Source organism: Nelumbo nucifera, chromosome 5 (genome assembly GCF_055504915.1).
Source record: "Nelumbo nucifera cultivar China Antique chromosome 5, China Antique-T2T, whole genome shotgun sequence".
Lineage (NCBI taxonomy): Eukaryota > Viridiplantae > Streptophyta > Magnoliopsida > Proteales > Nelumbonaceae > Nelumbo > Nelumbo nucifera.
The window spans coordinates 33,577,870-33,591,986 of record NC_142653.1 but is presented as its reverse complement, the minus strand read 5'-3'; the positions used below and the strand labels follow the sequence as shown (position 1 = coordinate 33,591,986).

Here is a 14,117-nt window from a genome sequence, read left to right as displayed (position 1 = left end):
TTTTGAACTGCAAAGGAAGACATCATCAATTGTCATTCAGCAAATAATTTCTTTCCCATTTTTTTCTGTTTGTTTTTTTATTTTTCCTAATAATTTTCTCAGTTAACCCCTAATCAAATTGAACATCTTGGCCAATGGGGATGCCAGATAATGTGCTGAGATCCTCTCCAATTGCCATTGGCATAAAAAAGGACTATAATTTTTTCCATTCACTTTGGTTTTTATTTTATTCTTTAAACATCAGTTTATTTAAGCCCTAATCAAAATTTTGGAATTACTGTATAATGGGGATGTTAATCGCAGGGCTGAAGGTTAAGCTCTTTGTACACTGATCTTTAAGTGGTCTTGTCTGAGTGAAGTGAATGCATAATATGGTCATAATATGTGGCCATGACTCATGCAAGAGCTTCCTATTGATATCAACTGTTTTTTCTGCTTAGTGTGATATCTTCCTTGCTTAATTTTGGAACTAAGTGGTTATCTTCTTTTGTTTTTTTTTTTTTTTTTTATCCTTGTTCTCTTTGGGTAGGTAATACATGTTTCCTCCCCACCTTTCCTTCCATTCTATTAGCAAATAATATTAATTATATGGGCGTAGCTCATATACCCTGTAAATGCTTCTTCAATGCAGGTGGGAAGAATAGTGCCGATAGGTCTCTTCTTGTTGATCTTGTGTATTGGGTGTCTCAGAATCCTCCACCAGCACACCTTTTCTTGATTTCAAGTGATAGGGACTTTGCAAACATTTTACACCGATTAAGGATGAACAACTATAATATTTTGCTTGCAAGTGCAGAGTCTGCTCCAGGTGTTCTTTGCAGTGCTGCAAGTATCATGTGGCATTGGGATGTTCTTGTTAAAGGGGAAAATCTTATTGGTAAACATTTCAACCAACCACCAGATGGTCCCTATGGTTCTTGGTATGGACACTATAAGGGGCCTCTGGAAGACCCCTTTCTAGATATGGAACAACCTGCTTGTTTGCAACCTGAAGATTCACTGGATCCAGGAACAGATTCCAAATCTCGCCCAGTTCCCAAGGCTTTTGTGAATAGGATTCGTCAAATATTGAGCATGTACCCCAAAGGAATTAGTATTTCTGATCTTCGTTCTGAGCTGGGCAAAAGTAATGTGACCATGGATAAAGACTTCTTTGGACATAAAAAATTCTCTCGCTTGCTTTTATCGATGCCAACTGTCTTGAAGCTTCGGCCAGCTGGTGATGGCCTCATTTTGGTGCATGGTGTCCGCCCAAAAGCTGCTGAAACTGTGGAATCCAATTCGAAATTATCTACTGTTCCAGAAACTAGTAATGGAAGCCAGGACCAAACAGTTCCAGAAACTAGTAATGGGGACCGGGATGGCATTGACATTATGGAAGTAAATACTGGGGACAATGCTGTGAGTGCAGATTTGAAGGAGAAATTGCCACTACCAACATCTTCTCCAGTAAAACCAGAAGAGCCCCTTCAACCTGTCCATAAAGATATTGATGCTCTTCCAACTATGTGCAAATTGACTACTGCAGAGGGGCAAATATCTGAGATGGGGTTTTTCCAAGGAATATGGAGAAAGTGGTTCAGAAATAAAAATGATGCTCCTACAGATGAGGATAATAGTATATCAGCAGAATGTTCTGATACAGTAGGCACCTCTGACAAGACAAAATGCAGGGAAAAATCTCCAGAGTCAACAAATCATAATACCGACCAATTAGATTCCATTTCATCTTCCTCAAATGCAAAAGAATCAGCTAGTGGGGAGAGAATTACTAGGAGTCCTGAAGAAAATTGCAATAATCCCAGATTAAGCATGGGCATCATTAACCGATTTGTGAATTGGTGTAAGTTTTGGAGAACTAGCTTAAATCCTGATAAGGCAAATGAACATTGTTGTAAAGAATTGAACCAAACAGAGAATGAGATTATAAATCATGAGTTATTCTCAAAGGATTTCCTTTGGGATGATGTGGAATTGTTCGTACATTCACCCAAAGGATCAGCTCTCATTTCTCAATCGAAGACCAGGTACTTGTCTTTGCTTATTTTTAGTAATTTCCTCCTATAATGCTGACAGTGTTTTTCAGACAGATTTAACACAACACCCTTGTTGTATCGTTATTGTTAAGCTCATGAAAATCTCAGTTTCCAGTCAGTCAGTGATTCCTAATTTGTGTAATACTGACAATATTACAATTGATTTCCTTGTAAGTTCTAGCGCACATAAATCATCATCATCCAAGCCTTATCTCAAAACTACACGTGATTGGTATTCTAGCACAAGAAATCCACATCTTTTTTTCCTCTTTATTTTCCACTGGTTTTTCTCATTCTCATAAATATTAGTTACTAGTCTCTTATAATGTCATGGGAAACAAAATTGTTTCATTGTGGTTTACCATTACATTTTTTGACATGAGTTTCACTTTCACCATCTTAAAATGAGCACTTCCTGTTATTTGATAAAATGTTGGAACAAAATCATTTAGGGATTTTAAGGAAATTATCATATTTCTATATTCTTATAACATTTGGATATGAATCTATTTCATATGATGAATTAATTCAAATTCTATATAAAACTAAATAATGTAGCCAACTAACAGGCTGGGAGGAGGGACGAGCTGATAGACGAAATTAAGCGTCTATCTTCTTCTACCCCAAGCCCCTCCTCTCGTTCGAACAGTTCAGGCGCAAAAAAATCTCCAGATTTGCAGTCGCGAGGCTCTCTACATTGGGTCCCATCCAACCTGGCGAACCGTCTCTCACCAGATAGGCGCAACCCGAGATACCTCAAGCCTAGTGATGAGAACAGAACAAGGATTGAAGACTGGTCGAGTGAACAAAACAACAATGACGATTCTGATAGAGACGAAACGCCATGTCTCGGAAGTCTGTCTCTGAAAAGCAACAATGATTTTTTTGAAACAGAAAGTTTGCATACAGAGCTGTTGTTTTTAGAGGAAGAGACTGAAGAGGCAGGTGGCGAGAAGGCTAGAAATGGTGAAGAAAATGGTTCTAAAGCTGTGAAAACTCCTCCTCCCTTCGTCGAGGGAGCTGACCCTGAGTCTAATGAACTACAGGATGTTGGTGGAGAGGGACAAGAATCGGCTGTGAGGATGGATGCGGGTATTCCAGTGTTGGAAACATAGAGAAAGGTCTTCCAAGTGGGTAGGTCGTCAGGACGTGATTCTTTCACCATGTCTAGTTCACAACCTTGTCCATAAAGGGGAAAGGCTTTAAAACCAGTTGCCGCCTGTCAGGTATGGGTGTCAATTCTGTTTTAGGTACTGACTTGTTTGCTCTGCCTGTAACAGATATCCCAGCTTCCCATCTTGGAGGTTTTGGTGCAAGAAAGAGGGTGTTGGAAGGAAGTAGTAAGGGGGAGGCGGACAGAATTTGGGAGTTGATCTGTACAATGATGGAGGAACAAAATAAAAAGGAAGGACTCGGAGAAAGATGCTGTAGCCAAAATAAGTGAGCAGGGTAAAATTCTTCCTCAGACATTGGCTGGAAAGGATGGAGAAAAGAAAGAGGATGATTGCTGTATTAGGAAGGGGGGGGGGGAGGAACAAATAAAAAAAAAGATCTGAAGTGGAAAGGCTAATTTCAGACATTGAGGTGGATTTAGAATTCAGTGGTAGAGGCGATAGGAGGAAGGGCCTAAAATAAGGAGAATATGGCCTCTTATTGGGTTCTTTTGCTACTTTGTCTCGATGAAAATTATTAGCTGGAATGTAAGAGGGTTAGGGAGTGCAAGTAAGAGAAGGGTGATCAAAGACCTACTCCGAAGGGAAAAACCTGATATTGTGCTGTTACAAGAATCCAAATTGAAGGAATTAGATGGGAGATGGGTGAGGAGTTTTTGGAGGTCTAGAGGTTTAGGTTGGAGCTCGTCTCCTTCTTGGGGAGCCTCGGGGGGGATTGTAACACTGTGGAGGGAGGATGTGGTGGAAGTAGTGGAAGAATTGATAGGCAGATTCTTAGTTTCCATTAAGTGCAAGAATGTAGAGAATGGGTGTGTATGGGTTTTAACCAATGTTTATGGCCCTAATTCCTATAGAGAGAGGAATGAGATGTGGGAGGAACTATATGCAATCAAGGGGCTATGGGATGGTCCTTGGTGCCTGGGCGGGGATTTTAACGTCATTAGATTCTCTGATGAAACCAGTAATCCCCAACAGGTAATCTCAACAAGCATGAGGAAATTTAATGGTTTTATTGAAGATTGTGATCTGAAGGAAATACCTCTGCTGCAAGCTAGTTACACTTGGTCCAACCTTCAGGAAACCCCTTTGTGCTCGAAGTTGGATAGATTCCTATTTAACCTTGCCTGGGAGAATAGTTTGAAAAACTTGGTTGCTAGGGCGTTACCCAGGGTCACCTTCGATCATTGTCCTATCCAAACAGGTACTGAGTCTTTTCCTATAGGACCCAAATCTTTTAGATTTGAAAATATGTGGCTTACCCATCCAGATTTTGTGAAAAAAGTGAAGGAGTGGTGGGGTGAGGAGGAGAGGGGGGTAAGATAGAAGGGGATCAAGTTCCACAAGAAATTAAAAAGGTTGAGAGCCAAAATAAAAGAGTGGAATAGAGATCAGTTTGGTAGAATTGAGGAGCAAAAATTGGGCCTAATCTCTTGAATAGAGAACTTGGATGTAAAGGAATCTCACAATGGGCTGACCGAGGAGGACAGAGTGTTAAGGAGACAATTAAAAAAGGATTTGGAAGAGGTGTTATTGAGGGAAGAAATCAGTTGGAGACAAAAATCTAGACACAAGTGGATTAAGGAAGGCGATGGGAACACTAGATTCTTCCATGATTTGGAAAATGGGAGACGAAGAAAGAATTTTGTGACCAAGCTAGAGATAGGAGAGGAGGTGTTTACCAACCAGGATGACATAGCCAGAAAATTTGTGGACCACTTCAAATTGATTTATAGAAGGCCTTTGAGAGAGAGGACAGTCATGGAAAGGGTGGATTGTCCAAGAATTGATGAAGGAGTGGCAAGGTGGCTGGAAAGGGATTTCGAGGAAGAAGAGATTAAGAAAGCTGTCTTTATAATGGATAGATCCAAGGCTCCGGGTCCAGATGGCTTTACAATGGGTTTTTATCAAGACTGTTGGGAGGTGTTGAAAGAGGATCTAGCTGAAGTCTTTAAGGAATTTGCAGACAATCACACTATAAGCCCTGGAATTAATGCCACTTTTTTGGCCTTGATACCTAAGAAGAATGATGCCAACCACCCAAAAGATTATAGGCCTATTAGTCTGGTGACAAGCATCTATAAAATTCTAGCTAAAGTGCTCTCATTGAGAATCAAAACAGTCCTCCCTACCATCATTAGTGAAACACAGGGGGCTTTCATTCAAGGGCGACAAATAACAGATCAAATCTTAATTGCGAATGAGTGTGTGGAGGAAATGAAAAGGTCTAGTAAGAGAGGATTCATTTGTAAATTGGATCTTGAAAAGGCCTATGATTTGGTGGACTGGAAATTTCTATTGGAGGTTATGCAAAACTGTGGACTTGGGGACAAGTGGTGTAGTTGGATCTTTGGGTGTATCAGTACTTGTCACTACTCTATTATGGTAAATGGTACGGTGAGAGACTTTTTTCCAGCTTGCAGGGGTGTCAAGCAAGGGGATCCACTTTCACCCTTCCTTTTTACCTTAGTAGCTGATGTGCTTAGTAGGATCATTACTAAGGCTGACAGCGAAGATGCCATTAGGGGTTGGAGAATAGGGAGACACCAAGTCCTCGTCACCCACCTTCAGTTTGCAGATGACCTAATGATTTTTTGTGAAGGAGGTCTTAGTGAAAAGGTAGCAAACCTAAAGGAGATAATAAAAGGATTTGAAAGTGTCTCTAATTTGAGAATAAATCTGGAAAAGAGTTGCATAGCGGGTATAAATTTGGAGGTAGGGGAGGTCGAGGCTATTGCGGAGTGTCTTGAGTGTTCCACCACTGCTTGGCCTATGTCATATTTAGGGCTTCCTTTAGGGGCAAATCCTAGGGAGAGTAGATTTTGGACCCCAGTGATAGAAAAGTTTGAGAAGAGATTAGCCTCATGGAAGAAGAACTATATCTCTTTAGGAGGGAGAATTACCCTAATAAGAGCTACCTTGGCTAACTTACCTACCTATTATTTGTCTGTCTTTAGGATACCAGTTAGGGAAGCCAGGAAACAGGAGAAGTTGATGAGAGACTTCTTATGGGAGCCGGGACAAGAAAAAAATGATCACTTGGTTAATTGGGAAATTGTGTGCAGAAGTAAAGAAGAGGGGGGCTTGGGAATTGGGAGGGTAATTAGAAAGAATCAAGCTCTGTTAGGGAAATGGTTGTGGAGATGGCCTTTGGAAAGATAGAGATTGTGGCATGAGGTTGGTGGGAAGCATTCATGGGAGGTCAGAGAACGGATGGGATGCTGGTGTATCGAGGCAAGCTAACCTAGCAGCACCGTGGAAGGCTATTCACAACACCCTTCCTCAATTCCTCAATTTTATCAGGTATGAAGTTTGTTCTGGCAACTCTGTTCTTTTTTGGGAGGATATTTGGGTAGGAGACTCACCGTTAAAGGACTTGTTCCCTTCGCTTTTTTCTATTTCTTTGTACAAAAAAGAGGTGGTCTCAAAATTTGTTTCACCTTTGGTGACACCCTTAGATCCTACTTGGGATTTTGGGTTTCGTAGAGGACTTAGGGATGCTGAAATTGAGTCTCTTTCTATTTTGCTTGGTTGTCTTAATCAGGTTTGTTTGTATCCCTCCAAGCTAGATAAGAGAGTTTGGACTCTTAGACCCATTGGAACCTTCTCTTGTGCTTCTTTCTTCAAGTCCATCTCTCAACTTTCTTCTCACCAACCCTTTCCGTCTAAAGAAATTTGGTGCAGGCCAATCCCCCCAAAAATTATGGCTTTTTGTTGGGAAGTATTCCATGGGAAAGTAAACACTTTAGACAACCTACAAAAGAGAAGACCTTTTCTCTGTATTTCTCCTAATTGGTGTATCCTCTGTAGAGCTCACGGTGAGGATTGCTACTATCTACTAGTATCTTGTCCCTTTTCTGCAGACCTTTGGGCTTGGCTACTTTCGTTGTTTGGGGGTAGTTGGAGTCTACCGGCAGAAGTTCACATGCTCTTCAACCATTCTACTTTTTATTGGCCTACAAAAATAGGGAGAATTATGTGGAGATGTGCTCGTGCTGCTTTGACTTGGACTCTTTGGGAAGAAAGGAATCTCAGAATTTTTCAAGACAAGGAAAGGAACAACCAAGATTTGAAAGACTGTGTGTTAAACAGGGCAATACATTGGCTGAAGACCTTGGAAATCTTCCATCAATTCTCCTTTAATGACCTTTGGAGAAATTGGTCAGCAGTAGCAAGGTGCTCATTTTTAAAGGACAAATCATTTACAAGCTGATCTCCTCCACCCGAAGGCTCAATAAAGTTGAACTTTGATGGAAGCAGCGTAATCCAGGATTATCCGGAGTGGGGGGTGCTTTGAGAAATGAGAAGGGAGAGATTTTGTTGCTTTACTCAGGTCCCTTGGGAATTGGGAACTCCATCAGGGCAGAACTTTTAGCTGTTGTACAAGGGGTGCAATTTGCAAACCAGCTGGGGGTACAACACCTAATAATCGAGGGGGATTCCAAAGTGGTGGTGGGTTGGTTAAAAAATTCTGAAGAGGCTATGTGGCGATACAAGAATGAAATGAAGAAATTTAGTTGGTTGACAAGGAATATATTGGTTACTGTACAGTGGGTGGGGAGATCAGCAAATACTTTGTCAGATGTGTTAGCTAAGCAAGGGGTAAATAGGGAAGTTTTATTTTGGGCTCAGTTGTGATTATTGTTTTTCTTTCCTAGTTTACTTGTAAAATTCAAGGAGGGGCTGCAGCTCGTGCCTCTCGTTGGGATGATGTATGAACTCACTCTAAAGTTGCTTCTGAATCAATAAACTTATTATTATTCATCAAAAAAAAAATTGATGTAGGTATTACATATCCAAAGTGATGCTGATGCTGGGATGTTAAGCATATACTATGAATATTCCATATAGTTCATGTTTGAGGAGTGAGGACTGTGAAGAATATTTGTGGGCTTAACATGTAGCGTAGTTGATAACCCCCCCACCCCCCACCCACACACACACACACACATAATGCTGTAGGTGTAGAAATGATCAGGAGAATGATGTAGGAAAAGCCTTTGGAAATGATGAAGTTTTTTTTTTTTTTTTTTCTGTTTAAGATGTGGGGTCCATACACATTTGTCAATTCCCAATTGTATATTTCTGCAGTTTCAGCTCTTTGGAGGATTCAAAAATATGACCAGATGGAGTCAAAGTGTTTAGAGCATAATTGCATGGCTTTCTTTCATGCTTGAATGCCATGCTTGTAAGTATGTCTTTCTTTTATACAGGCAGGCTTTGTTCACTCTCCTCTTTTTGGCCACATAAATGGTAGTCTACAAATATGATTAAATGGAGTAAAGGTGACCGAGTGGCCCTTGGCAATTGACTCTTTACATCTATGATTAGGTGGATTTTGGGTACCATTAGAGTTAAAGATTATATGAGTTTCTAGACAAAGGAACTTTGTAGAGGGGATCCTTTTGTGTAGTGATCTCTCCTTCACTTGATGGCTATATTTTTATTAGGAGCTGTATGTCCTTAATTTTGTATATAAAACTAAACATTCTTTCATGTAATTGTGTATACATCATACTCCTTTTGATAGCCAACACTTCTATTCAAAATAAAATTAAAAACAAGTTCTTTTGTTATACACTGTATTCTGTTCATTGTGATACACAATCTAACTCAGCCTTAACCCCTACCTGTTCTGTTCGTTGTGATATGCTATTAAAATATTCTAGTTTTTCCTACATACAATATAGAAAATAAGGCATTCGATAGGGCAGAATGGAGAAGAATTTATATTATTGACTCTACTTCCACTTGGGTTGGATAAGGCAGATGATGATAGTGAGAACACCATCTGGTTTCTCTTTGTGTGTGTCTCTATAGCTTGGTAACGAGATTATCCTTTTCTTCTCTAGTCCAACTGCAGTTTTGGTTCCATTGTAGTTCAGAGTTTGGTATTATTGTGGGGACTTTGGTTAGTGTACTAGTTATATTAGTCAATTCCTAGGTTGGGAGGTTAGGGCTTTTTTGGATTGCTTATAGAAGGGCTCTGTTGTCTTTAGGTTCCTACAAGCTGTTCTCATTTGGTGCTTTATATAAGCTACCAATAATGATGTGAAATTTAGAAAGTGCAATTATTTATTTTTGGAGGGAGCCTTGGTGATGAATTACTTTTTGGAAATATAGACACGCTTAAAAACCATATAAGGAGAATAAATAGCTTCAAACAGAAAATATAAGTTTAGATCTTATTGTTGTGCAGATATTATTTGGAGCTTTTGAGAGGAAATAACAAAAAATCTTTCTTTCTGTTCAGAATTTCCCGAGGAGGATACTCTTGATTTGTTTTCTGTTTTCATTTTTTTTTCAATGTGGCATGCTAAATATTGACAAGGGACAAGTTCAGGGATCCGATAGAAGATGCTTTGACCAGGTGATGGTATTCCTTTGTGAGATCGTCAATCAGTTGACATTGTTCTATAAATGAGTTGGTCTGCCCGTCAATGTTCTGAAAATCACAATCATATCATAAATCTTAGAAAAAATGTTAAATTGAATTAATTGTGAATCATATAATGAATTGTATTGTAAAGTTAAGTATTTCAATTTTTAAAATTTATCAAAAAATAAAATACATATTGGTTGATGGATTGGCTAAGACAGGTATGCATTGGGAAAGTTTGTATGGCAATAGCTCTCTATATGTGTAGAGCTTTTTGTTTATTTTACTTTTTGATTTGTACATCCCCACATGTACAATTTGCCATTTCTTTTATATATTTATCTTATGGTTGCATTTCTGAAAAAAAAACTGTGCTTTGCATGGAGCAACTGGGGGGGGGGGGGGAGATGCTTGAAAAACAATGATAGGGAAGAGAGGGTCATGGAAGGGATAAATAAATTGCTTTAGTTATAGGTGGAAAAGGCCTGAGACTTGACGAAAGAGGGGGTGAAACCCTCTTTTAATCCATTTCATCCTATATGCTTAATACAATAGGATTTTATATTGAAAGCATAAGATGATGTAATCAAGTCTGATTTGAAAGCTAATTAATATACATACAATGACTCTTTAACCTACATATAATGTGAAGCAAGTTCAGTAAGTTTTCTGAGTAGGTTTTAAATGACCCTTAAAAAGTCTTATTTTAATATTGATTTTAAAACAAAAGTCCCTTAAACAAAAAATAATTCGAATTAATGTGAATAACATGAATTTATAAATTGTATGGCTCATGGTTCAGTTTGTAGGTTTGCTAGAGTCAACAGTTAAGGGGTATTTGAGTCATTTCGGAGTATTTTATTCTAGGTTGTTTTGTTTATTATGTTTGAGATTCAGTAGTGTCCCATACTTAATGAGGGCAACAAAGGTTATTGTATTTTGTTTAGAAATCTCTCTCTCTCTCTCTCTCTCTCTCTATATATATATATATATATATGTATAATATACTATTCTGGTCGTCTGGGTAGGTTATTTTTTCCCTCTTCTGGGAACAGACGAACCATCTCTTCTTCTTCCTCTCTCTTTCCTTTCTCTTCTCCTTCTTTCTTTCTGTTTTCTCTTTCTATTTTTCCTTCTTTTTCAGGAAGGAAATCAAGTCTGATGACTCTGATCTAATATCTGACATGGTATTAGAGCCCTGATTTCTTCCCATTTGTTTTCTATTCTGAGTGCCCTCTGTAGGTTGAACTTCAGATTTCTTGGTGAAAACTTGGAGGATCGAAGAGAGACTAAAAAGGAGTTGTTGTTTCTTGCCTAGGGAGGTATCCATGCCTCCAGCTGCAGTAGAAGGTGTGGTTTCAGTGGAGTTTTAGAGAAACCCTCTAATTGATGTATCAAAGAGGGACTGTCAGTGATCAGTTGGTGTGCAACAGCTCGTGTGGGGTGTTTCAATGATCTGAAATGCCATAGTTGTGGTTTTCTGGACTGGTTGTAGTCGACCTATCAATGGTATGTATGAAGAGTGGTTTTCTGAATTTTTCTTATTTGTGGAAGTGAGTAATAGGTGTGAGAACAATGCTGAAACCTGTTACGACACATGTTTCAAAACTTTTGTCTGTGTTTCTTTCTTGTTGATAAATGTGGGTGATATGTGTGAGAATAGTGCTGGAAATTAACTACAGCACACGTTTTGGTAGTAGTTGGTTGGTTGTGGTATAGTGTGGTGTCATGAAGTGAAGTGTTTTTTACCCATAGCAACCTTAGGAGAGAACAGTGATCAAAAGTCCAGTATTATGATTCCCCCTGATTTTTTGAATGTACAAATGACTTCTATCAAGTTGAATGGTGAAAATTATGTGCCATTGGCCAAGTTAATGGAGGTATTTCTTAGAGCCAAGAAGAAAGTTAAACTTGTGAAAGAGGGAAAACCCTTAGTTGATTCTTAGAGTATAGTTATTGGGAACAAGAAGATGCCCAAATTATGACATGGTTGTGGAATAGCATGGAACCCAAAATCAGCGTGGATTTTATGTTTTCTTGATACAACTAACGAGATTTGGGATCATGCCAAGAAGATCTATTCCGGACAAGATAATACAAGGGTATATCAACTCTATGAAGAATACTTTAATCTACAACAAGGAAATCGGAAACTTGAGGAGTACTATGCCAGTATGAAGAATCTCTGGAATGAGTTGAATATCTATCATCCCCTGACATCAGATGTTAAAATTCAGCAACAACAAAGGGAGCAACTAGATGTGACGAGATTTTTGGTTGGGTCGAAATTGAGTATGAACTAGTTAGGGCTCAAATTCTTGGAGGCTCTGCTCTCCGCTCTCTTGAAGAAGTGTTTGCACAACTTCGTAGGATTAATATTGGGTCTTCAGAGAGTCCTATAGTCTAAAATAGATCAGCCTTTGCAGTGATGAGAGGGGAGGTCGTGGTGGTGGACATAGTGGAGGTCGAGATTCAGGTGGAAGTCGTAGTTTTGGGTCTAAGAAGTGTACACATTGTGGGATGGAGGGACATACTTAATTTTTTTTATGATTTACATTGACATCCTTCTACATAGGCTAATCATGCAGCAGTAGGAAGTGGTGGTGATGCAGTTGATACCCAACAAATTGATTACCTACATCTACTAGTGCATTTGGGAAGGAGATGATGAGTATTTCATGTGATTAGTACGAAAAGTTCCTTCAGGCTACTTCCCAAAGGAATACAACTACTCTTGCCCACTCAGGTATGGCTTGTCTGGTTACCAAACCCTCACCTTGGATCATTGATTTTGGAGCTTCTGATCATATGATTGAGACTCCAGGTTTGTTTTCTTCCCTTTCTCCATCTTCTATCTCACAAACAATCACTTTAGCTAATGGTTCTATCTCATCTATTTGTGGTGTTGGAAATGTAGACACTGCATCGTTATGTTTGTCCTTAGTTTTGTATGTATCCAAATTGCCTTTCAGTCTTATGGTTGTTAACAAATTGACCCAATCTCTAAACTATTCTGTAACCTTCTTTCTTGATTCTTGTGTTTTTCATGATCTCAAGATGGGGATGAAGATTGGTGAAGGGCATGAAGTTGGTGGATTGTATTATCTTCATGGTGGTGGTATGACAGTAGCTCTCCAATCTTACACCTCTTCAATGGCATTGCAAATTTGGTCATCCTTTCTCAAGACACTTTAGTTACTTGTTCCATTTGTGTGTCATCTTTCTTTTTTGGAATGTGAGTCATGTCAGTTTGGGAAACATCATTGGGTTTCCTTCAGTCCTAGAGTCGATAGTCGTAGTTCGAGTCCTTTTTTCCTAGTTCGTTCTAATATTTGGGGTTTAAATAGTGGGTTGTTTCGTACAATTGTTATAAGTACTTTGTAATTTTTGTTGATGACTATTCAAGGACGATGTGGTTTTATCTTATGAAAGAAAAGAGTGAATTGTTTTTTATTTTTCTAAAGATAGACCTAAAGTGATTTGCAAAAGCCCCTACTATTTCTCTTTGGGTGGATATTGTAACCCCTTCAATCACCAGACTTAATACAAAATTCCTTCTTCTTCTTCTTCCACTTGCCATCGCATGAAAAAATTTGGTATTCTTATCCCCCCCCTCCTTCAGCCATTTACACCTTGATTTTTGTTTCCAACTTATTTCCTCTTGAAGAAGATAATCCTCTAACAGTTTACACAAATTCCATCTTAGCTCCTTATCTTCTTCTGTAAGACAACCCCTTTCTTCCTTACCATCAAAGTCCTCAATTTGTGCAGTCACTATTCGCTTTCTTTCCTCTAATCTCCCAAACTCTAACAGATTCCACTCCTTGATTTTTGCCTTTCAAATATTGGAGCTTCTTATGAAACCTCATTCCACTCCATTTCACTGTTGGATTGCTTTCTAGCCACCACTCTTTGACTTTCTTTATGAACCCTAGGTGTCCTAGCCACATGTTTTCAAACCTAAAGGGAGCAGGACCAGCACTTCTCACTTCCTCCCTATAGATTACAATAGGCCAATGGTCTAAAGTCACCCTTGGATATTCTCTAGAGTTTAGATTCCCCCAATGTTCTTCCAATCATTTGAGAAGAGAAATCTATCCAGCTTAGAGCAAATCGGGTTCACTTGGAGATTGGACCAAGTAAAACAACTGTGTGATAGTGGGATCTCTTTAAGCTCGTAAACATCCACAAATTGATTAAATTTCCTCATACTCAAGGCCGATCTCCGCCTCAGACTGTTTGTCTCTTCCAAGAATATTATAACATTAAAGTCACCTCCAAGACACCAAGGCCCTTCCCATAGTCCCCTTGTATCAGCCAGTTCTTCCCACAACTTCCTTCTCTCTCTGTAATCATTTGGACCATATACATTGGTAAGCACCCATTCAAACCCATCCTCCACTTGTTTAAACTTTAAGGAAATTGAAAATTGGCCTATTAACTCTTCCTGACCTATGAGTACTTCATTCTTCCACATTGTGACAACACCCCCCTGCAGACCCCCAAGAAGGCAGAGCCGCCCAACTAATCCCC

At 39.2% G+C, this 14,117-nt stretch overlaps 1 protein-coding gene across 1 annotated transcript in view; it reads left to right on the top strand.

The window, feature by feature from the left end:
• LOC104599913 (Putative endonuclease or glycosyl hydrolase) overlaps positions 1–14,117 on the top strand; it is a 43,429-nt gene that overhangs the window by 18,277 nt on the left and 11,035 nt on the right. The window contains exon 2 of the mRNA XM_010262663.3: positions 632–2,027. Coding sequence (XP_010260965.1) covers positions 632–2,027 — 1,396 coding nt within the window. The remainder of the gene's footprint in view (positions 1–631; positions 2,028–14,117) is intronic.